Source organism: Callithrix jacchus, chromosome 10, assembly GCF_049354715.1.
Source record: "Callithrix jacchus isolate 240 chromosome 10, calJac240_pri, whole genome shotgun sequence".
NCBI lineage: Eukaryota > Metazoa > Chordata > Mammalia > Primates > Cebidae > Callithrix > Callithrix jacchus.
This window is the reverse complement of record NC_133511.1, coordinates 84550901-84575466: the sequence shown is the minus strand read 5'-3', so window position 1 is coordinate 84575466 and position 24566 is coordinate 84550901. Positions and strand designations below refer to the sequence as shown.

General features: G+C 41.9%; 1 protein-coding gene and 1 pseudogene across 25 annotated transcripts in view; one reads left to right on the top strand and one right to left on the bottom strand.

Annotated features, from left to right (window-relative positions):
- Nucleotides 1–3958: 3958 nt before the first annotated feature.
- Nucleotides 3959–24566, top strand: part of UEVLD (UEV and lactate/malate dehyrogenase domains) — a 65755-nt gene continuing 45147 nt past the window's right edge. For 6 of the 25 annotated variants that reach the window (XR_013523350.1, XR_013523349.1, XM_078340732.1 and 3 more), the window contains exons 1-4: nucleotides 3959–4029; nucleotides 12543–12627; nucleotides 15227–15292; nucleotides 21844–22007. Coding sequence is in view for 18 of the 25 variants with exons in the window: in XM_078340732.1 (XP_078196858.1) it covers nucleotides 3988–4029; nucleotides 12543–12627; nucleotides 15227–15292; nucleotides 21844–22007 (357 nt within the window). In the remaining 7 variants the exon portion in view is untranslated. Of the gene's footprint in view, nucleotides 4053–4810; nucleotides 4928–5363; nucleotides 5492–12542; nucleotides 12628–15226; nucleotides 15293–21843; nucleotides 22008–24566 lie in introns of all 25 variants that reach the window. The other 19 variants (XR_013523348.1, XM_078340729.1, XM_078340728.1 and 16 more) reach the window with 12 other exon arrangements.
- On the bottom strand, nucleotides 13898–14368 carry LOC100406385 (elongin-C pseudogene; annotated as a pseudogene).

The window sequence follows — 24566 nt, the reverse complement described above, 5'->3', positions numbered from 1 at the left end:
CATGTAGTCCAGGAATGCCACCGCGCCTGGCCTTCCTCGACTATTAATCACAAAGTGTCATCACATTCACACACAGTGAGAGGCAGTATAATACATAGATTAGAAAGACAGTCTTTGACATCATATTCTGCAGTAATTTAACCTTAGTCTTTGGTTTCCCTATCTATAAAATGGAGACAATTATACACATATTCTCTATTTCACACTTAAACTCCTTTGAAATAAGTTTGTTAAAATCGGTATGTATGTTTAATTTTGTAGTCTTCTTCTCCCCCCAAAAGCTATCACTAATACATCTCTTATTCAACAGAATCTCAGAAACAAGGAAATAGGCTGTACACACACACACACACACACACACACACATACACACACACTCCCGGGTTCAAGCAATTTTTTTTTTTTTGAGACAGAGTCTTGCTCTGTCACTAGGTGCCAGGCTGGAGTGCAGTGGCACGATCTTGGCTCACTGCAACCTCCACCTCCCGGGTTCAAGCAATTCTGCTGCCTTAGCCTCCCGAGTAGCTGGGACTACAAGTGTGTGCCACCATGCCCAGCTAATTTTTATATTTTAGTAGAGACAGGGTTTCACTATGTTGGCCAGGATGGTCTCAATCTATTGACCTTGTGATCCACCCACCTCAGCCTTCCAAAGTGCTGGGATTATGGGCGTGAGCCACCGCGCCTGGCCAAAAGGCTCTTTCATAAAAGATGGAAGAGGCTGGGTGCGGTGGCTCACACCTGTAATCTCAGCACTTTGGGAGGCCAAGGCAGGCGGACCATCTGAGGCTGGGAGTTTGAGACCAGCCTGACCAACGTGGAGAAACCCCATCTCTACTAAAAATACAAAATTAACCAGCTGTGGTGATGTGTGCCTGTAATCCCAGCTACTCTTGAGAGGCTAAAGCAGGAGAATCGCTTCAACCCAGGCTGTGGTGAGCTGAGATCGCGCCATTGCACTCCAGCCAGGGCAACAAGAGTGAAACTCTGTCTCAAAAAAAAAAAAAAAAAAAGGCAGAATCTTGCCTTGGCCTTGCTGCTAAATTGGTATCTTTTCCTTATACAATGGATTTCTGGCAGGATCTATTAGAACTTGGAGCCCCTGGCAGTTCTGTTTCAAGGTTGGTTAGATCTGGCTGAGATACACTTAACAGGCTTTCTATCCTTTAACTTTCTCTGTAATCTTCCTCCTACCTTGTCTTCTGACTTCTACTCTTGCCCCAAGCTACTGCCTCTTCACAATACCACAGAGTTATTAATATTTTTTTAAAGCTCAGTCAGATCATGTCACTCTTCTGTTCAAAACCTCCCAGTGGCTTTCTCTTTCTCCCAGATTAAAAGCCTGAGAAAGAGGCAGGCCCTGACATCTGAGAGATGGTCTGACACTGCTAGACTTCAGGGTTGTGAGAAGCTGGACTGGTGCTCACAGCTTGGCCCAGTTATTCTAATGTGGGACATAATCTCATAGAACACCAATATCAGACAAGGTCATACTATAAAAAAGTGAGACACAACAAGGCCATTTCATAATTTTGTCTAAGCAGAGACAAGAGAGCAAAGTCACCGTGCAAGCCATGAAAAACCAAACGTCCTCTGCTACTATGAGTGACTGCTGCTTCTTTACCAAGTATAGCTTTATCCTCACTTTCATCTGTCCATCTTACAGACAATACTTATTCAGGTACCTAGTTACAGAAATGTCCCTGCTTTCTGATAGCACCTAATCCAGGGTGAAGCCTGGCTTTCTTGGCCCTCCGGCAAATTGCCCAAATCCTATAATAGGTTCTCTCACTCTCACCAAGCTGTCCCAATGGTTCTCCACAGCACCTGCTTCAAGAACTATTAATAATGAACTATTAAGAACTATTAAACAAGTTTAAGTACAGGTGTGTTCCTGATGGTCTCTGGCTGGGGGGCACTGATAGGCCAGAGTCCTTACAATTGTCTACAAAGTTCCACAGTGGTTCTTGGACTTCATCATTTATCAGAATCATCTGGAAGACTTGCTAAAATGGATTGCTAGTCCCCAACCCCAGAGTTTGTGATTGAATAAATCTGGGGTGATGTCTTAGGGTCTTAGAATCTTCATTTCTTTCTTTTTTTTGAGACAGAGTTTCGATTTTGTTGCCCAGGCTGGAGTGCAATGGCACAATCTTGGCTCACCACAACCTCCACCTCCTGGGTTCAAGTGATTCTCCTGCCTCAGCCTACCGAGTAGCTGGATTACATGCATACACCACAACACCCGGCTAATTTTGTATTTTTAGTAGAGACAGGGTTTCTCCATGTTGGTCAAGCTGGTCTCGAACTTCCAACCTCAGGTGATCCACCCGCCTCAGCCTCCCAGAGTGTTGAGAGTACAGGAGTGAGCCACCACGCCAGGCCAGAATCTTCATTTCTAACAAGTTTCAGATGAGGCTGAGACTGCAGGTCTGAGGATCACATTAGAAGACTCACTTCCCTAAACCATTTGTTCCTCTCTTATTTCCCTGACTTAGCCTCCTTGTCTCTACTCCCATCTTATTTCATTCTACTCCAGCCACACTGGCCTCCTTGGGCACATGCCTGTCTTAGGCCTTTGCTTTGTCTGCACTCCGATTCAGAACACTTACTCTCTCACCCCTCAGTGAGACCTACACAATCTCCTTACACTTTTAAGAATTTATTTTCCACAACATGTAATCAACTTTCTGGCATGCTGAATAATTTACTTATTATATTTATTGTTTTGCTTTCCCTCTGCTAATAAAGGAATGACAGCCTTAAGACAGCAGCTATCGTCGGACACGGTGGCTCAAGCCTGTAATCCCAGCACTTTGGGAGGCCAAGGCGGGTGGATCACGAGGTCAAGAGATCGAGACCATCCTGGTCAACATGGTGAAACCCCGTCTCTACTAAAAATACAAAAAAATTAGCTGGACATGGTGGTGCGTGCCTGTAATCTCAGCTACTCAGGAGGCTGAGGCAGGAGAATTGCCTGAACCCAGGAGGCGGAGGTTGCAGTGAGCCGAGATGACGCCATTGCACTCCAGCCTGGGTAACAAGAGCGAAACTCGGTCTCAAAAAAAAAAAAAGACAGCAGCTATCTTTTTCTGTTGTTTGCTGCTGTATCCTGAGACCTTGTAAAATAGCCGGCAAGTAGTAGATGCTCAACCAAAGGTTTTTAAATGAATGTTCCTTCCAGCTTTTCAGCTTCTTCTCCAGAGTCACGGCAGCCCCTCCCTTCAGATCTTCCTATAAACACAATCTCCCTTCTACATGCTCAACCACTTGACAATTAAAATATCCAACGCCTGGGTTTTCGCTTCAGTGGCTCAAGCCAGGGATACCAGGCAGGTAAGTCAGTTGAGGGTCTAGGAGACCAACCAACGCCAGAAAAATTACTGTATCCTCTATCCCCTCTTTACCCACCTTCTCCCGATGACCTTATCCACCCATCTCCCTCTTCTCTTGTTTTCCAACTCTTTTGTTCACCTGGCTTTTTCCTGTTTTCCTTTCTACTCCCTGAAATTTTGCTTCTGAAGTTCCATTGCCGCTTCCTTCCTAAATTCAAATGCAATTTTCGGTCTTGCTCTTTCCTTATACTCTGCGGAATTTAACACATCTGTCTGGAAACTCTTCAAGAATACCGTGCGTTGCTTCTACCTCCTTTAGTGATTCTACTTCGGTCCTTCCTAGTCTTCTCTTCATAAATGTCCCCAAGTTTCCTTCCAGGAAGATGGGTCATGGTTTCCTTGACGCCAACGCGTTTTCGGCCGTGCCCTCGTCACTTGCCCACTCCGGGGTCACGAAGGAGGGGCCGCCGGACTCCAAGCGCAGCACTGCCTGAGCCCTGGGCGTTGAATGCGGGTGGAATTTCCAGTCTGGGAAGGGGCGGGGCCTTGGGCCGCCGGGAAGTTTGCTCCTCGGCGGCTTCCGTCCTGCAGCAAGTCCGGAAGAAGGTTCAGAGGCTGGGGTCGTGGGACCTGGCTCTGGACCGGGGTGGAGATGGAGTTCGACTGCGAGGGCCTGAGACGGCTGCTTGGCAAGGTGCGGGCAGTCCGCTGGGCCAGGTCTGGGTCCTCGGGGTCTTGGAGGGTGTCTCTGCCTTTGGCCAGTTTGCCTCCGTTTTGCGTTTCGCGGCTTGTAGTGAGACTTGGAGCGGGGATGGCTGGTGTGAAACGGGCTGTGGGCAGAGGCGCCAGGGAGGGTTCAAGCAGCGTGGATTCTAACTTCTCCCGCAAACCGGGGTTTCCCAACCTCCACCTGGTGCGAGTCCTCATACCCCAGCTTCACTGACTTCAAACAGCTCCCAGCAAACGCCTGTAACCACGCCTTTCTCTCTGCTGAAATGGCCTTTTTTCTTTTTTCTTGAATTGCAAAGCTCATCCTTTTTAAGACGCAACTCAGTCACTCCCTGGAAGATTGAATCAACCCTTCTGCTTTCAAAGATAATGATTATCACATTGTGAAGTAATTATGTATTTACAAACCTTTCTCTTAACTGTGAGCCCCTTTGACTGCAGAGACGGTGCTTTTGTATTCCTTTCATCTAGCCACTATGCTAGACAACAACATAGGTACTAGATAACTGCAGTGAATGAAAGACCTGAATATATTTAGGGATGAAGACAGCTTGAAGGCCCTGGAGAGATCTTAAAGCTGAGGAATAGGCAGGCCGACCTAGAAATCTGACCTATATTTTCCGCGGCCTGACTAGCCTGAGTCTCCAGTGTACAATCTGAGGAAATCCCCACCAATTTTCTAGTGAAGCAAACTAGTTTTCACCAGTTTCCTAGTTAAGTAATTTATTTATTTATTTTTTTAACAGAGTCTTGCTCTGTCGCCCAGGCTGGAGTGCTGTGGTGTGATCTCAGCTCACTGCACCTCTGCCTCCCAGGTTCAAGCGATTCTCGTGCCTCATCCTCACGAGTAGCTGGGATTACAGGTGGGTGCCACCATGCCTGGCTAATTTTTGTATTTTAGTAAAGGTGGGGTTTCACCGTGTTGGTCAGGCTGGGCTGGAACTCCTGACCTCAGGTGATCCACCCTCCTCAGTCTCCCAGAATAGTAATTCTTAATGCTTCTCTAAACTTCGTCATGCGGAAACTATAGTTTATTCCGTTTTTGTTGTACTTGCTTCTTTCCTTGATGGGGCAGTTAGCATAGCCGTGGGAGGTTTTGAAGCCTCAAGATTGAAATTGTTTTTTGTTTTTTTGAGACTGAGTTTCGCTCTTGTTACCCAGGCTGGAGTGCAATGGCGCGATCTCGGCTCACCGCAACCTCCGCCTCCTGGGTTCAGGCAACTCTCCTGTCTCAGCCTCCTGAGTAGCTGGGATTACAGGCACGCGCCACCATGTCCAGCTAATTTTTTGTACTTTTAGTATAGACGGGGTTTCACCATGTTAACCAGGATGGTCTTGATCTCTTGACCTCGTGATCCACCCGCCTCGGCCCCCCAAAGTGATGGGATTACAGGCGTGAGCCACCGCGTCCGGCTGAAATTGTTTGTGTAAGTGACTTGATTGAATTTATCTGAAATTGTTTGTGTAAGTGACTTGATTGTATTTATCTACTGCGACAGGTGCAGATATTGTAGGAAGAGAAGTATCATCATGCTTAGGATATCTACCCTTTCTGTGGCCTCTTCAGAGGACATGAAAGTAAAAGAACCATTCAAATTTTAATGTGTAGAGGATGATGGATTGCTCGATGGGAAGAATTGTTCAAGTTTTTTTTTTTTTTACGGCCCCTCCCTTCCCTTAATTGTTCAAGTTAAGACTCAAGCATACAACCTATTTCTGGTGGAACTGGAATGAAAGAAAAGGCAAGTTTTCTCAAGAGTGAGAGTAGAATAGTAGAGGATTTTTTTTTTTCCATCAGTGCATAGCATAGAGTCTGGCACATAGGTAGCTTATTAATAAGTACCTGTTGGCTGTATAAATTAAGGAAACTCATCGGAAACAAGTCAGTCCAGCACATATTTGGGATTCCCTGACCGTTCATTGCAGTAGGCAAATAATATAATCGTTTAATATCCAGAAATAATTTTAGACTGGGCACGGTTACTCATGTAGGTAGTACCAGCTACTTGAGAGACTGAGGTAGGAGGATAGCTTGAGCCCAGGAGTTTGAGTATGCAGAGAGCCATGATTGTGCTACTGCATGCCAGCCTGGGAGACAGAACAAGAGACCCTGTCTCTAAAAATAAAAATAAATTTAAAGTCAGGCGCAATAGCTCACGCCTGTAATTCCAGCACTTTGGGAGGCTGAGGTGGTTGGATAACCTGAGATCAGGAGTTTGAGATCAGTCTGGCTAACATGATGAAACCCCGTCTCTACTAAAAATACAAAAAAATTAGCCAGATGTGGTGGCACATGCCTATAATCTCAGCTACTCGGGAGGCTGAGGCAGGAGAATCTCTTGGTCCTGGGAGGCAGAAGTTGTGGTGAGCTGAGATCACACCACTGCACTCCAGCCTGGGCAGCAGAGTGAGACTCTGTCTCAAAACAAAACAAAACAAAACAAAAAAACTCAATAAATAGAGAACTGGGCAAAAGACATAAATAAGTATTTTTTCAAAACAGGAACAAAATCACTACATTTCAATTGTCAGTAGTCACATGTGGTTTGTGGTTATCATATTGGACAAGGTACTTATAGATTATTTCCATTATGGCAGAAAGCTTAAGCTTCGTCAGACAGTTCTGTATCATAAGTGGGTGAGTCAATTCACCAGTACTTACTATTCTTCAAAAAGTGTGTGCTTGCTTTTTTTTTTTTAAGAGACAGAGTCTTGCTCTGTCTCCCAGGCTGGAGTACAGTGGTACCATCATAACTTACTGTAGTCTCAAACTCATGGGCTCAAGTGATCCTCCTGCTTCAGCCTCTGGAGTAGCTAGGACCATAGACAATATCACCACATCTGGCCTATTTTTATTTTTGTAGAGACAAAGTCTTGCCCAGGCTGGTCTCAAACTCCTGGCCTCAAGTGATCCTCCATTCTTGACTGTCCAGAGGGCTGGGATTACAGATATGAGCCACCATGCCCAGCCACATATGTATATTCCTTCATTTGTATTAAGTGTTACATTTAGAGAAATTACCTAGTTCCCTAATTCCTGTTTTCTGCTCCTCAAGCTGAGTTACCTTGGAGAGGCAACTTAACCTGGATTTGCTCACTCATAAAATGGCAATACTGGACTTGATCTATAAGATTCCTTCCTGCTAAAAATTTATTTTAATAAATGATACCAGGCCGGGTGCAGTGGCTCATGCCTATAAACCCAGCACTTTGGGAGACCCAGGTGGGCAGATCATCTGAGCCCAGGAGTTTGAAACCAGCCTGACCAACATGGAGAACCCGTCTCTAAAAAATACAAAATTAGCCAGGTGTCTCTAAAAAATACAGAATTAGCCAGGTGTCATTGCAGGCTCCTGTAATCCCAGCCACTCGGGAGGCTGAGGCAGGAGAATCGCTTGAACCTTGGAGATGGAGATTGTGGTGAGCCAAGATTGTGCCATTGCACTCCAGCCTGGGCAACAAGAGCAAAAATCAGTCTCAGAAAAAAAATTACACTGAGAAGATACACTGTTTAATATGTAGTGAAAATAAGGCTGGGTGCGGTGGCTCATACCTGTAATCCCAGCACTTTGGGAGGGTGGAGCAGGCGGATCCCTTGAGCACAGGAGTTCAAGAGCAGCCTCGGCAGCATGGTGACACCTCATCTTTTCAAAAAGTACTAAAAAGTTATACGGGCATGGTGGTGCACACCTGATTGTGCTACTGCACTCCAGCCTGAGTGACAGAGACTCTGTCTCCAAAAAAAAAAAAAAAAAAAAAAAAGTTAATATTTTCTTTTTTTTTTTTGAGACAGAGTCTCTGTCACCCGGGCCAAGTGCAGTGGTGCAACTTCCACCTCCCAGGTTTCTAAGTGATTCTTCTGCCTCAGCCTCCCAAGTAGCTGGGACTACAGGCAGATGCCACCACGCCTGACTAATTTTTTGTGTTTTAGTAGAGATGGGGTTTCACCGTGTTAACCAGGATGGTCTCAGTTTCTTAACCTCATGATCTGCCTGCCTCGGCCTCCCAAAGTGTTGGGATTACAGGCGTGAGCCACCGCGCCTACCCCCGAAAGCTAATATTTTCTTCAAGACAGATAAAAGAAGTCCTTTTTGGCAAGGGGGGTGTCAAAACAGCAAATATTTAATAGTGACATTTGGGTTTTTAAATCCCGAGAAGAGTGCTTTTGCTGCCTTTGACAAACTTGTATAGTAATTTTGCAATTAAATCAATTCTAGTGTAGCCTTATATAGCTATTAATAATCATGTTCTCCAGTAATTTTTTTTTTTTTTTTGAGATGGAATTTCGCTCTTGTTACCCAGGCTGTATTGCAATGACGTGATCTTGGCTCACAGCAACCTCCACCTCCCAGGTTCAGTGATTCTCCTGCCTCAGCCTCCCAAGTAGCTAGGATTATAGGCACATGCCACCATGCCTGGCTAATTTTGTATTTTTAGTAGAGACAGAGTTTCTCCATGTTAGTCAGATGGGTCTTGAACTCCCAACCTCAGGTAATCCTCCTGCCTTGGCCTCCCAAAGTGCTGGGATTACAGGCGTGAGCCACTGCTCCCAGCATTCTACAATGATTTTAAGGAGGTAGAAAATAGTGGAAAATGAAACAGATTCTATCTGTTGATAATATATATATTCCAGGTGACAACAATGCAGGCTTTTTTACATTTGTGTAGTGTTTGGAGTTGGAGTGACTTCATTCAGTTTTGTTTACACTGAATCATGGGCACTGAATCTAGGACTCACTTTGCCCAACAGACTAAAGAAGTCTGTTTTAGTTAATACTGATCATTTGTTAGTTTTGATGCTCAATGCTGTGGATCATAATTACTTTCTATGTCTACACTACTCATATAAATCTGTTTGCTAACTCCCATCCAAAAAACATAACTCTATCAAAGGCACACCCTGACTAAGTACTGTGAAGAGATAGAACAATGAGTGAAAGACAATTCCTGTTTTCAGGTTGTTCCTGCCCTCAAGTTGTTTATAGTCAGACTTCTAGCAAATTCTTCCCCATCCTAGAATGACCTCTCTTTCCCCCAATCTTCCTTTTTTTTTTTTTTTTTTTTTGAGACAGAGTCTCACTCTGTCGCTGAAGTGCAGTGGTACAATCTTGGCTCACTGTAACATCCAGGGTTCAAGTGATTCTTCTGCCTCAGCTTCCAGAGTAGCTGGGATTACAGGTGCATACCACCACACCTAATTTTTGTATTTTCAGTTGAGATAGGATTTCACCATGTTGGTCTCAAACTCCTGACCTCAAGTGATCTGCCGGTCTTGGCCTCCCAAAGTGCTGGGATTACAGGTGTGAGCTACCATGCCTGGCTTAATCCCTAAATGTCTATACCATTCTAGACTCTAGGCTGAAATGTAGATTGAGCTTCTCCAGAAGCCTTTCGGTAACTTAGATGTTCTTTTTGTCAATTTGTAGTTTGCTGCCTGTACTTAGTGTTGTATACATAGTTTGTTTATAATCTCTCTTTTACATATGTTAATTGTAAGAATTTCATATACACCTGTTGAAGTTGGTAGCCAGTAGAGCTATATCTTTTTTGCAGGTGAAAAACTTAAGGTTCTGAGAGAGGAAACAGGATCCATTAGCAGTCCTCTTCCATTTTCTCCCAAACTCCCACAATCCTAGGTATCCACTAGTCTACTTTGTGTTTCTATGTATTTGTCAGTTCCAAATATTGCATATGCGTGCAGTTATAAAATATGTAGCCTTTGTGTCTCATTTCTTTTATTTTTTATTTTTTTAATTTTTTAATTTTTTTATTGCATTTTAGGTTTTGGGATACATGTGCAGAACATGCAAGATAGCTGCATAGGTACACACATGGCAGTGTGTTTTGCTGCCTTCCTCCCCTTCACCCACATTTGGCATTTCTCCCCAGGCTATCCCTCCCCAGCTCCCCCGCCCCGCTGTCCCTCCCCTGTTCCCCCCAATAGACCCCAGTGTGTAGTGCTCCCCTCCTTGTGTCCATGCATTCTCATTTTTCGTCACCCGCCTGTGAGTGAGAATATGCGGTATTTCATTTTCTGTTCTTGTGTCAGTTTGCTGAGAATGATGGTCTCCAGATTCATCCATGTCCCTACAAAGGACACGAACTCATCATTTTTGATTGCTGCATAATATTCCATGGTGTATATGTGCCACATTTTCCCAGTCCAGTCTATCATCGATGGGCATTTGGGTTGGTTCCAGGTCTTTGCTATTGTAAACAGTGCTGCAATGAACATTCTTGTGCACGTGTCCGTATAGTAGAACGATTTATAGTCCTTTGGATATATACCCAGTAATGGGATTGCTGGGTCAAATGGAATTTCTATTTCTAAGGCCTTGAGGAATCACCACACTTCATTTCTTTTATTTAAAAACTTTTTTTTTCTAGGAAGCACGGCCTCTGGCCAAGACCAGAGACAGACATTTCCTTTGTCTAATTTCTTACATAGTGTTTTTAAGGCTCATCCATGTGGTAGCATGTATTAGCACTTTATTCCTTTTTGTGGTGGAATATTTCATTTTATGGATATGCCGCATTTTATTTATCCATTCATTAGTTAATAAACATTTGGATTGTTTTCACTTTTTGGCTATTATTAATAATGCTGCTGACTGGGCGAGGTGGCTCCAGCCTATAATCCCAGCACTTTGGGAGGCGGAGGTGGGTGGATTACAAGGTCAAGAGATTGAGACCATCCTGGTCAACATGGTAAAACACCGTCTCTACTAAAAATACAAAAATTAGCTGGGCATGATGGCGCGCGCCTGTAGTCCCAGCTACTCGGGAGGCTGAGGTAGGAGAATTGCCTGAACCCAGGAGGCGGAGGTTGTGGTGAGCTGAGATCATGCCATTGCACTTCAGCCTGGGTAACAAGAGCGAAACTCTGTCTCAAAAAAAAAGAAAAAAAATGCTGCTATGAACAATTGTGTACAAGTTTTTGTATAGATACCTGTTTTCATTTTTCTTGGGTGTATACCTAGAAATGGAATGGCTCAGTCATGTGGTAACGCTGACTCTGTGTTTAATCTTTTGGAGAACTACCAGGGTGTTTCCCAAAGCAGCTGCATCATTTTACCACTGGCAGTGGTGTATGTGTGAGAGTTCTGATTTCTTTACATCCTCTCCAAAACTTGTTATTTTCTCCTTTTGATTATAGCCTGTCTTTTGATTATAGTATGAATTCACCAGCTGTTTTGTTCTTTTTCCTGATTGTTTTGGTTATTCTTGGTCCCTTGAATTTCCATCTGAATTTTAGAATCTGCAGATTTTTGCGTGCGCGCGCACACACACACACACACGCACACACGCCAGCTGGGATTTTGATAGGGATTATGTTGAGTCTGTTGAGGAATGTTGCCATCTTAACAACACTGTCTTCAAATCCATAAACAAGGGATGCTTTCCATTTACTTTGGTCTATTTTATTTTTCTCAACAATGTTATACAGTTTTCAGAGTCTAAGTTTGGTACCTTGTTAAATTTATTCCTGATCAGCACGGGAGTTTTGACCTGCTCCGTTTCTGACCTGGGCCGGTTCACCCCTCCTTAGGCAACCTGGTGGTCCCCCGCTCCCGGGAGGTCACCATATTGATGCCAAACTTTGTGCAGACACCCCATCGGCATAGCACACTACAGCCCAGAACTCCTGGACTCAAGCGATCCTCCAGCCTCAGCCTCCTGAGTAGCTGGGACTACAGGCACCCGCCGCCCCACCCAGCAAAATTTATTCTTAAATATTTTATTCTTTTTGATGCCATTGTAAAAGGAATTGTTTTCTCAAGTCCATTTTCAGAATGGTAAACTCTTAATATACTTCTTTTCTTTCATTTAAAACTAACCGCTAGTGTAAGAGATAAATATTATTAATTTTTGCAGGTGAGAAAATAGGCTTAAAGAATTTAAATGATTTTGTTCACAAGACAACCAAGTTAGTATCTCTGAGAAGACATGTGGATAAATGAAGAGACAGTTACACACCTGACTGTAAAACCTTGTGTGCTTTTGTTTTCCAATTGAAACCCAGGATGCAGTGCCAGGAAGGTGGGAGGGGAAGTTGAGGTATCTCAAGTGAATGAGCTATGCCAAAAAGACAGTTGGATCTTGAACAGTGGTAAGAGGGGTGATTGATTCTGCCTCATCTCTTAAGCCTTCTGGAGATATTTGGAGGCAGTTTGATTTAGACATTCAAGACCCTGGTCCTGGATTTGAGCTCTGACTTCACTATTTAACTTGCTATCTGACTCAGCAAGTTACTTTGATCCGCTAGCTTTCATTTCTTCTCCTGCTTCTGTAGAGCAATTGTAAAGCCCTCCCTATGTTGTAGGGTTTTTGGTTTTAAAAAAAATTAAATACTATACATATTCGTAAAGCTCAGAGCCCAGGGCCTAGCACATGGTAAATTGTCAGTTAAATGTTAACTGCAATTGTTCTTTTGCTCAGAGCTTTATTCTTACTCCATGCTTATTTTTCTCTTTTCAGTACAAGTTCAGGGACCTAACTGTGGAAGAACTAAAGAATGTAAATATGTTTTTCCCGCATTTCAAATATTCCATGGACACCTATGGTAAGAATCATGTTTTCTAATTTAAATGCTGCATTATTGGAACTACTAATTTTTGGCCCTAAAGAGCTGCAAAATTGTAGTTTCTCATTTTCTCTTTTATCTTCTGATTTTCAGCTATACTTTGTGACCTGCAATTTCTGAGAAAGCTTAAATTAATACAATATATCTTGTGTTAGTTTTCTATTGCTGCTGTAACAAACTACCACAAACTTAGTGGCTTTAAAAAGCACACATTTACTATGTTACAATCCTGTAGGCAAGAAGTCCAACACACATTTCTGTAGCTTAGAAGCTCAACTGGAGTTTGACTTGGCTAAAATCTAGGTGTCAGCTGCCTTTGTCTCTGGAGGCTCTGAGGGATAATCTGTTTCCTTGAGTTTCAGTTTCTAGAGGTCACCCACATTTCTAGGCTCTTGGTCTGCTTTCTCCATCTTCAAAGCCAGCAGTGCTGGATGTCTCTAGCCATTCTTCTATAGGAAAATTGCCCTCTGACCACAGCTGGGAGAGATTCTCTGCTTTTAAGGACCAATGTGATTAGATTAGACCCATCCCAGTAGCACAGGGGATGGGTCTTCATCTCAGACTCCTTAATTTTTTTTAAAGGCTAGTCAAGTGATCACAGTCTTTAATCATGTCTCTGAAGTCCCTTTGCCAAGTGAGGTGACATATCACGGGTTCCAAGGGTTGGATATAGACATCTTTGGAGGACCTTTATTCTGCCTATCATATATATGGTTGATTCTAAATTATTATTATTTTTAAGAATACTGCAGTTTATCAAAAGACATAAGAAATTTCAACTCATACTTGGAGAGTTATAAAATCAATGTTTTGTCTAAGTTATAAACATGTTTATAATGCAATTATTTGCATAACTCTAGTAAATGCTAACAGCGGCTGTAAGATCAGAATAGATTTCTTTAAAAAAAGCACAAAACTACTTAGCCCCATTATTTCCCTGTAGAATGTGTTCATTTATGCCTAAATTTCAGTATTTACTATATCATCATTGCTGATTTTAAGTCACATTCAAAGGATAAGGCAAAACCACCTACGAACTGGCATATTGTTTATTTCTCAGTTTGTGAAAATGTCCTTACTTTGTTGATGTAGCAAACGAATTTCAACTTTGATTGCCATGCAGAAAATGAAAAAAAGAAGATAATCTGCTTCTGAACTTTATACAGTTCAGCTGCATACAGGCAACATGCTATATAAGAAAAAATTACTAACTGAACTACAGGTATTAAATACTGAAAAGAGTTAACAGTTTATTATAATTTATTTTATTTAACAATCTAGGAAGTTCGCAGCCATCAGCAGTGCTAGTGCAATTTCAGGTGCAACTGGGAATTCAGGAATCTCAGTGGAGCTGTTAGTGTAGCGTAAAATACATGCATACTTTTGATAGCACATGTGAAGGTATCTCTCTAAAATTGACCTCATTGGTTTCATTCTCAGCAAATTGACTTGGGCCACTCAACATGGCTTTTATTGTGCCTGATGTTAATGCATGTTCTCTTTTTACAATAAATTCATGGTCATCAGATGATATCAATTTGACATACATGGCATCAGGGCCTTCACAGCCACCATAGGTTTTCTCCTCTCCATCCATTTTGTTCTTATTAAAAATTCTACTTTGCTTCCCCAAGAACTTTAGCAGTTTCTCCTCAGCCACCGCAGGTGGGTCCCCGCATACCGCCACAGCCCCTATTCCAGGGCCGCCCCCCCACCCCCCAATTCTAAATTATTAACAAAGTTTTAGTTATCCTGTTCAATTAATAGTAAGAATCTGGTTATCTAAGGAAGCTTTTACTTTATTATCTTTCTTTCTTTTTTTTTTTTTTTTTTAAGATGGAGTCTTTCTCTGTCACCTAGGCTGGCGTGCAGTGGCATGATCTCGGCTCACTACTAAAAATACAAAAATTAGTCAAGTATGGTAGCAGGCACCTATAATCTCAGCTGCTTGGCTTGCCACTGCAACCTCTGCCTCCCGGGTTCAGGTGATTCTCCTGGCCTCAGCCTCCTGAGTAGCTTAGATTACGGGCGCCTTTCACCACATCTGGCTAATTTTTGTATTTTTAGTAGAGATGGGGTTTCACCATCTTGGCCAGGCTGGTCTTGAACTCCTGACCTTGTGATCTACCTGCCTTGGCCTCCCAAAGTGCTGGGATTACAGGCGTGAGCCACTGCACCTGGCCCATAGTACTTATTAAGAGTTTTCTCATTCTCTCATTTGATCCTTATGAGAACTATGTAAGGCAGTCGTATTATCTTTATTTTATAGATGATGAAACTGAGGATCAAAGATGATTAAGGTCACCAAAAGTCACATTCGTCTAAGCAGGGAAGATGGCCCCAGAACTTGGGGTTTCAGTATCAAAGTCCTGTATTCTTTCAGCTACCTCACTGCTTTCTAAGTAAACATCATCTAGTCATTTCCTCTTGTTGAGAGATTTACCTATTCCTAGATTATGTTTAGACGTTGTGTGTGTATTTGTGTGTGTACTTATGAGCACACACCTGTGCATACATACATACTTTACTACAGTTCTTTCTATTTCTGATTGCACATTTTGGGGCTTTTTTCTTCCAGTTTTTAAAGATAGTTCCCAGAAAAACCTGCTGAATTTTGCCGGCACTATTCCTGTGATCTATCAGGGTAAGTGTGGAAGTTGAGAAAATATGGGAGTTTTCTAAAAGAGGAGTTCGTTTGATAACTGACATTTTTTTATGCTATAACATTCCCAAAGTATTCTTGCAGATACATGACCTATGCAGAACCTTACTGGATCTGTTCCAGTCAAGGAAGGCCTATATTAATGTCAGCAAGTTAAGTTCAGTTCAACAGTTACTTATTGTCAACTATGTGCCCCCTACTCTGGTAGGTTCCAGGATACGAAGGAAAGCAAAATGGACATAGGCCTGCCCTTGGGGAGATTCATCTCTGTTTTCCATAGCAAAGTGTAGGGCTCGCACCTTTTTCTTCATTATTTCTATATTTTGTTCCCCTTCTTTCCTCTCTGTGTGATATGCATTATCTCCACTCCATAGTTGAAACTGAATCTTAGCCTTGTCTGATTTACCTAAGATCACATAGCTAGTGTTAGCCTGAAACTCAAAGTCCAATAGGAAAATTTTGCAACACAGAGGTCATTAAAGCTCAAAGAAAGGAACACATTTTAGAGTGACCTAACAGTTTAAAATAGCTAAGTGTTTGCCCAAAAATAAAGGAAAAAAAAATCACTGACTTTTCTTATACTTAACTCTTCCCATTTGTCCAGACCTACTTCTCTTGTGTTCAACAAGGACTAACCTTTCGGATAAGAATTGCAAGAGGTTGCTTATGTATAGTATGATTTTAAGAATACCAATGAATCTTTGGTTCCAAATATTTCTCTGAAACGGTGCCTGAAATTTCACCATTAGAAATTCACTGTTCTTGCTGGATGTGGTGGCTCATGCCTGTAATCCCAGCACTTTAGGGGGCCAAGATGGGCAGATCACTTGAGGTCAGAAGTTCGAGACCAGCCTGGCCCACATGGTGAAACCCCATCTCTACTAAAAATACAAAAATTAGCCAGGCCTCATAGCATGCGCCTGTAATCCCAGCTACTCAGAAGGCTGAGGCAGGAAAATCTCTTGAACCTGGAAGGCAGAGGTCGCAGTAAGCTGACATCATGCTACTGCACTCCAGCCTGGGTGACAGAGTAAGCCTCAGTCTCAAAAATAAAAAAAAAGTTCGCTGTTCTTTTGAAATGCAAATAATACTGGGAAGAATAACATCCAAAATCACTAATATACAGTGATGTGCTTATAGTACATTTGCTTATTTGGTATTTGTTGAATAGTTGAGTTAGTTTGATTATTGACTGAAGGGCTTAGGAATAACTGGCTTACTGGGGCATGTCAGAAGATACACTGAAAAGAGGGCTGAGAAAGATCTGGAAGCCAAATAGATACACTGAAAAGAGGGCTGAGAAAGATCTGGAAGCCAAATAGGGAGAGAACAGCGTAACTTGCTATCTCTTAAAGAGTTCAGCATTGTACAATGAGAATACATTGCCCAAAAAACACTAGGAAGCTGCATTTGGGAGAACTTCTTTCACAGTATGTGCTTCTTTATGATAGCTCCTGGATTATCACAGGCCCTCTTAATTCCCCCATTCTTCGCCCCCAGCAATGACTTGCTGCTGGAGATGCACTCATGCTTTGTTCTGCTTCTGTGTATGTCCCACCATGATATCTCCTTTTGCAATAGTAGGCACTCAGGAAATGTGTAGTAATTCATTTTGTTTTTATGCATAGGAGAATGGATGGGTATGAAAGCAGCTAGCCGTGGGCTCCATGCAGAGATTGCAGAGTGAGATAGGCAGAACCGGCATAGAGTTGATTTTTCTCTTCTTTCCTTGCTCTTCCCAGGCAAGTTTTCAGACATTCCTGGCTGCGTAGAGAATTTTACTCAGACCTGTTCCCCTTAGGTTGTATTCTGAATTTATCTTGGTTAGATGTTGAAAAGAAAGGTAAGAGAAGGGTATTAGGGAAAGGAGGAAAGGAGAGGAAGAGGGAAGGAAACTGATTAAAGTGATTCGTTCTGAGAGATAAAGGCCAATTCTTACCCAGCCCAGTGTTTTGAAGGGTAGTTGCATATTAACAGAGGAAGTTGTGAATTTAAATGAATTACTGCTTAGTAGCATTTCAGTTTCTAATACAGAGTAGGGAGGTAACATGAGGGCAGAAAGGTTGTCTTAATACCATTGGTAAAGTCCCGCCCAATGTCAGTAAGCCTGTCCTGTAGTCATTGAGTTATGTCATTGATTCTTACGATAGGGTCTTCCTTAGGTGCCCCTCCCCAACTTGTTTTCCTGCATTACACTTTTCTTTTCCTTTGCTTTGAATTATATCAACTTAATGTGAATGCACACTAGTTATTTCCTACTGATCAGAAGATCGGAATGTATATTATCTTTCTCATCTGTAAACTGGGCCAATACTAGAGCCCACCTCAGAGTTGTAAGGCTTAAATGAGTTAGAGTAAGTAAAGCTCTTGGCATAATGCCTGGCATATAGTAAATGCTCAATAAATGTGGCCATTATTATTTGTCTGCCTTTATTACTCTCTTTTAGTTAACTAGTCTTATTAGTGTAATGATTATACATGCTTATGATGAAAAAGCATTTAAACATTTGGGAAGAGATGAGGTTAAGCCTATATCTAACCTCCAATCTACATGAAATTTCTGTTAATATTACCTTATGTATACCTGTAGAAATTTTTGGTGTTATTTCTTATTCAGCCAACATTGTGTTAAGTAATAATTATACTTCATACAGTCATTTTTTTAGAGATGTAGATAATCTTTTTTTTCTTTTAGGTGAGAGAGTGTTGCTCTGTTGCCTAGGCTAGAGTACAGTGATATGATCATAGCTAATTGTAACCTCAAATTCCTGGGCTCAGATACTCTTCTGGCCTCAGCCTCCTGAGTAGCTAGTACTACAGATGTACGCTACCACACCAGGGTCTTGATATGTTGTCCAGGCTGGTCTTTTGTACTCCTGGACTCAAGCTGTCTTCCCATTTTGGCATCCCAATGTATCATCTTAAGATCACACCTATCTAAACTTTGTTTACATCCAAAGTTAAGTTACATTCTTCTAATTCCTTTATATTTGAGGACTTTGTATTAGGAGTTCAGACTCTTCAGTGCTGAATTACTAAAATCTAGATGTGCAGGGTAGGAGTCAAGGTATTTGCTGATGGGAAAGGGAGAAGGAAGAAGAGACCAGCGAATACCAGTGGTGGAATCTTTTTTAGACACAGGAATCTGAGTCACCAGGTGCTTTGCCAGTCATGGGCTGTTAAAATGCATGAATACGGCTGTGGAGGGGCATTGGAGGCAGCAGATTCTTTTTTTTTTTTTTTTTTGTCTCTGAATTTCCATTTTATTGCCCTCTCCATTATTTCTTTTTTTTTTTTTTTTTTTTTTTTTTAAATGGCATTTTAGGTTTTGGGGTACATGTGCAGAACATGCAAGATAGTTGCATAGGTACACACATGGCAGTGTGTTTTGCTGCCTTCCTCCCCTGCACCCACATTTGGCTTTTCTCCCCAGGCTATCCCTCCCCTGCTCCCCCCAACTGCTGTCCCTCCCTTATTCCCCCCAATAGACCCCAGTGTGTATTACTCCCTTCCCTGTGTCCATGTGTCCTCATTTTTCATCACCCGTCTATAAGTGAGAATATGCAGTATTTCATTTTCTGTTCTTGTGTCAGTTTGCTGAGAATGATGTTCTCCAGATTCATCCATGTCCCTACACGAACTCATCATTTTTGATTGCTGCATAATATTCCATGGTGTATATTCCCAGTCCAGTCTATCATCGATGGGCATTTGGGTTGGTTCCAGGTCTTTGCTATCGTAAACAGTGCTACAGTGAACATTCATGTGCATGTGTTCTTATAGTAGAACGATTTATAGTCCTTTGGATATATGCCCAGTAATGGGATTGCTGGGTCAAATGGAATTTCTATTTCTAAGGCCTTGAGGAATCGCCACACTGTCTTCCACAATGATTGAACTAATTTACACCCCCACCAACAGTGTAAAAGTGTTCCTGTTTCTCCACATCCTCTCCAGTATCTGTTGTCTCCAGATTTCTTAATGATCACCATTCTAACTGGCGTGAGATGGTATCTCAATGTGGTTTTGATTTGCATCTCTCTAATGACCAGTGATGATGAGCATTATTTCAAATGTTTGTTGCCCTCATGTATGTCTTCTTTTGTAAAGTGTCTGTTCATATCCTTTGCCCATTTTTGAATGGGCTTGTTTTCTTCCTGTAGATCTGTTTGAGTTCTTTATAAGTTCTGGATATCAGCCCTTTGTCAGATGGGTAAACTGCAAAATTTTTTTCCCATTCTGTTGGTTGCTGATTCACTCTAGTGACTGTTTCTTTTTTTTTTTTTTTTTTTTTTTGAGACGGAGTTTCGCTGTTGTTAACCAGGCTGGAGTGCAATGGCACGATCTCGGCTCACCGCAGCCTCCGCCTCCTGGGTTCAGGCAATTCTCCCGCCTCAGCCTCCTGAATAGCTGGGATTACAGGCACGCGCCACCATGCCCAGCTAATTTTTTGTATTTTTAGTAGAGACGGGGTTTCACCATGTTGACCAGGATGGTCTCGAACTCTTGACCTCGTGATCCACCCGCCTCGGCCTCCCAAAGTGCTGGGATTACAGGCTTGAGCCATTGCACCCGGCCCATGACTGTTTCTTTTGCCGTGCAGAAGCTGTGGAGTTTGATTAGGTCCCATTTGTCTATTTTGGCTTTTGTTGCCAATGCTTTTGGTGTTTTGGTCATGAAGTCCTTACCTACTCTTATGTCCTGGATGGTTTTGCCTAGATTTTCTTCTAAGGTTCTTATGGTATCAGGTCTTATGTTTAAGTCTTTAATCCATCTGGATTTTAGTGTAAGGTGTCAGGAATGGGTCCAGTTTCTGTTTTCTGCACATGGCTAGCCAGTTTTCCCAACACCATTTATTAAACAGGGAATCCTTTCCCCATTGCTTATTTTTGTCAGGTTTATCAAAGATTGTATGGTTGTAGATACGTTGTGTTGCCTCCGATGCCTCTGTTTTGTTCCATTGGTCTATATCTGTTTTGGTACCAGTACCATGCTGTTTTGATTACTGTAGCCTTGTAGTACAGTTTGAAGTCCGGTAGTATGATGCCTCCCACTGTGTTCTTTTTGCTTAGAATTGACTTGGCTATGCAGGCTCTCTTTTGGTTCCATATGAAGTTCATGGTGGTTTTTTCCAGTTCTGTGAAGAAAGTCAATGGTAGCCTGATGGGGATAGCATTGATTCTGTAAATTACTTTGGGCAGGCAGCAGATTCTTGATCAACCAGGGGAATGCCTTCAGTAGACTTTTTTTTTGAGAGAGTGCCTCACTCTGTCACTCTGGCTGGGGTGCAGTGGCACAATCTCAGCTCACTGCAACCTCCACCTCCTGGGTTCAAGTGATTCTCGTGCCTCAGCCTCCCACCCAAGTACCTGGGATTACAAGTGCTCACCACTACGCCTGGCTAATTTTTTGTATTTTTAGTAGAGACGGGGTTTCACCATGTTGGTCAGGCTGGTCTCGAACCCCTGACCTCAAGTGATCTGCCTGCCTTGGCCTCCCAAAATGCTGACATTTACAGGCGTGAGCCACTACACCCTACCTTCAGTAGACATATCCTTCCTTTTCTTTAATGTGTAGTGATTAATGCAGGAAGTGGCTCCATCAAGGATTTGGGCTGGCACTCCAACTATATGACTAAAAGTTTTTGAAAATTTGATTTTTCTTTTTTTTTTTTTTTTTGTAGAGACAGGTGGATGACTTGGCCATTGTTTTAATTAAACTTACTTAAGTGTTATACCAGTGCTCTAATAGGAACGTATTTCCAATGTGAGTATGGATCAAATATGGGAAATAGGCCTTACTTTACATTAATCCTTTATATGTAAACCTGACTAGACTATTCATTTTTCTTTCTTTTTTTTTTTTTTAGACAGGGTCTCACTCTGTCACCCAGGCAGGAGTGTAGTGGTACAATCATGGCTCACTGCAAACTTGACCTCCTAGGCTCAAGTCATCTGCCTACCTCAGCCTCCCCAGTAGCTGTGATTATAGATGTGTGCCACCATACCCAGCTAATTTTAAAATTTTTTATAGAGCAGGGTTTCTCCATGTTGCCCAGGCTGGTCTCAAACTCCTAGGCTTACGTGATTTGCTCATCTTGGCTTCCCAAAGTGCTGGGATTACAGGCTTTAGCCACTTCACCTAGCCTAGTCATTTCTTAAAATGCCACCTAGCCGCCAGGTGCAGTGACTCACACCTGTAATCTTTGGGAGGCCAAGGCAGGCAGATCACGAGGTCAGGAGATTGAGACCATCCTGGCCAACATGGTGAAACCCCATCTCTACTAAAAATACAAAAACTAGCCAGATGTGGTGGCGTATGCCTGTAATCCCACCTACTCGGGAGGCTGAGGCACGAGAATCACTTGAACCCAGGAGGCGGAGGTTGCAGTTAGCCAAGATTGCGCCACTGCACTCCAACCTGGCGACAGAGTGGGACTCCATCTCAAAAAAAAAATGCTACCTAGCTATATTATAAACATAATGTGTGTGTTTCATTATCATTTGAAGATATGTTTCTTTTGTTTTAAATAGGAAATACATATAACATACCAATTCGTTTCTGGATTTTGGATTCTCACCCTTTTGCTCCCCCTATTTGCTTCTTGAAGCCAACTGCAAATATGGGAATCTCAGTCGGAAAACACGTGGATGCTCAAGGCCGAATATATTTGCCCTATCTCCAAAACTGGAGCCATGTAAGATCAGTTTGGGTTTTCTTCAGAAAGCTTTTTTCTTGGAATATTTATCATTGATTCTGCTGGTACAAATAAGTATAATAAGTGCATTTTCTTTCAATGATATTCTTCATGTGGTCTTTGGAAGTAATTTGAAATCGAGCTCTCTAGGGTTACCCAAGTCCCAGAACCCTGGTGAAAACTGCCTATACAAAGCTGTTCCGTCCAGGTTTTGAAGCCAACTGTTGTTTGCTCTGTCTTTTAATAGTCATTTCCCACTTGAGAAAGTACAGGAAGAGTTACTAGCAAGTGATTGGGGCATTATTTACATATATATATATATTTATAGTTTTGCCTGTTTTGGACTTTCATATAAGTTGAATCATACTGTGTGAAATTTTTATGACATGCTTTCTTTTTGGTTTTTTTCTAAGACATAGTCTTGCTCTGTCGCCCAGGCTGGAGAGCAGTGGTGTGATCTCAGCTCACTGCAACCTCCACCTCCCAGGTTCAGGTGATTCTCCTGCCTCGGCCTCCCGAGTAGCTGGGATTATAGGTGTGCGCCACCACACCCAGCTAATTTTTTGTATTTTTAGTAGAGACATGGTTTCACCATGTTGACTAGTCTGGTCTCAAACTCCTGACCTCAGGTGTTATCCACCTGCCTCAACCTCCCAAAGTTCTGGGATTACAGGTGTGAGCCACCATGCCCTGTTGACATGCTTTGTTTTAACCAATATCAAGTTTTAAAAATTCATCCACATTGGTCTATATAACTGTAGTATTTGTTTTATATCCTCATGTTACATAATTTTGTATTCTGCATTTTTCATTGACCATTAGACTGAGCATTTCTCCATGTTAAACTGTTTTAAAAATATGTGGTTTTTAATGGTTGCCTGATGATCCAGTGTAAGGATATTACTTATTGTATTTACAAATCGCCCTATTATAAGACATTTAATGATGAACATCTTCAAGTGAAAATGTTTACGTATATCTAATGTATCTTTCATAGTTTCCTAATGATAAGTCTCTTGGAATAGAATTATTGGATCATAGGTTTTCAGTATTTTTAAGATTTTCTTATATATTACCAAATCGGCCTCCAAAAAGGTAGACAAAATGATACATTTCTATAATCAGTAGAAATCAGTGTAGGATAGTACCTATTTTACAGTACCTTTTGTCTAATAGAAGTTATTATCCTTAAAACAAACCTTTGCCTATCTCTATACATTGGTTTAGACAGATGTATAGTATTCTCTCATTTTTGTAAATAATTAAAAATTTTGTAAAAGGATAATTTATAATATGTTTGTATGTAACCAGAAAGCTAATAGGGCTGGAGAACAGGAGTATGTTGGGAGTGTGGTTGGAGTAAAGAATGCCTTAGGGTGCTGGGCGCGGTGGCTCACGCCTGTAATCCCAGCACTTGGGGAGGCCGAGGTAAGTGGATCACGAGGTCAAGAGATCAAGACCATCCTGGTCAACAAGGTGAAACTCCGTCTCTACTAAAAATACAAAAATTAGCTGGTCACGGTGGCGCGTGCCTGTAATCCCAGCTACTCAGGAGGCTGAGGCAGAGTTGCCTGCACCCAGGAGGCAGAGGTTGCGGTGAGCCGAGATCGCGCCATTGCACTCCAGTCTGGGTAACAAGAGGGAAACTCCATCTCAAAAAAAAAAATGCCTTAGGATTATTACTTCTTATTTTATTAGACAGCTCATTAAAAAGTGTGTTATTGTGGATGTATTTCACTTTGTTTTATGGTTTTTCTATATTTTTTTATATAGAAAGCATTTGAAAAGAAGAAAAAAGAAAGAAAAACAAAGGACACACTTCAGATTATCAGTAGTAGGAGTTGACATTTTACCTTACGAACATTTATGTTATTTGCATTACCTGATGATTTAAATAAGATTTCTAGTTAAATGTGATGAATGGGGCATAATAAAAATTTGTCAGTTGGAAGGACAAAAATGGATCGTACTCTTAATTTTCAGTTACCTAGTTAGTTGAGAAATTGAAATCATTTTCATTTACTTATCAGTCATGTTTCTTCCTTTTTGAATTGTCTGTTTATCTCCTTCATTCATTATTACATCCTTCTTTAAACAAAACAAAACTATCCTCAAACAGTATTTGGACATCTGTGCCATGTTGCAGGAATTCATGTATCCTATTTCTTCTCTCTTTTAATAATTTTGTTTAGTAAATGCTCAGGGATAGTCTTTTTTTTTTTTTTTTTTTTTGAGACAGAGTCTAGCTCTGTCGCCCAGCTGTGTGATCTCAGCTCACTGCAACCTCCGCCTCCTGAGTTCAAGCAATTCCCCTGACTCAGCCACCCGAGTAGCTGGAATCACAACTGCCATGCCACCACACTCGGCTAATTTTTTTTTTTTTTTTTTTTTTTTTTTAGTAGAGACAGGGTTTCACCATCTTGGCCAGGCTGGTCTTGAACTCCTGATCTCGTGATCCACCTGCTTCAGCCTCCCAAAGTGCTGGGATTACAGACGTGAGCCATCACGTCCAGCTGGGATAGTCTTACAGTCTAGTGAAGGTTGTGCTTAATTTTAGTT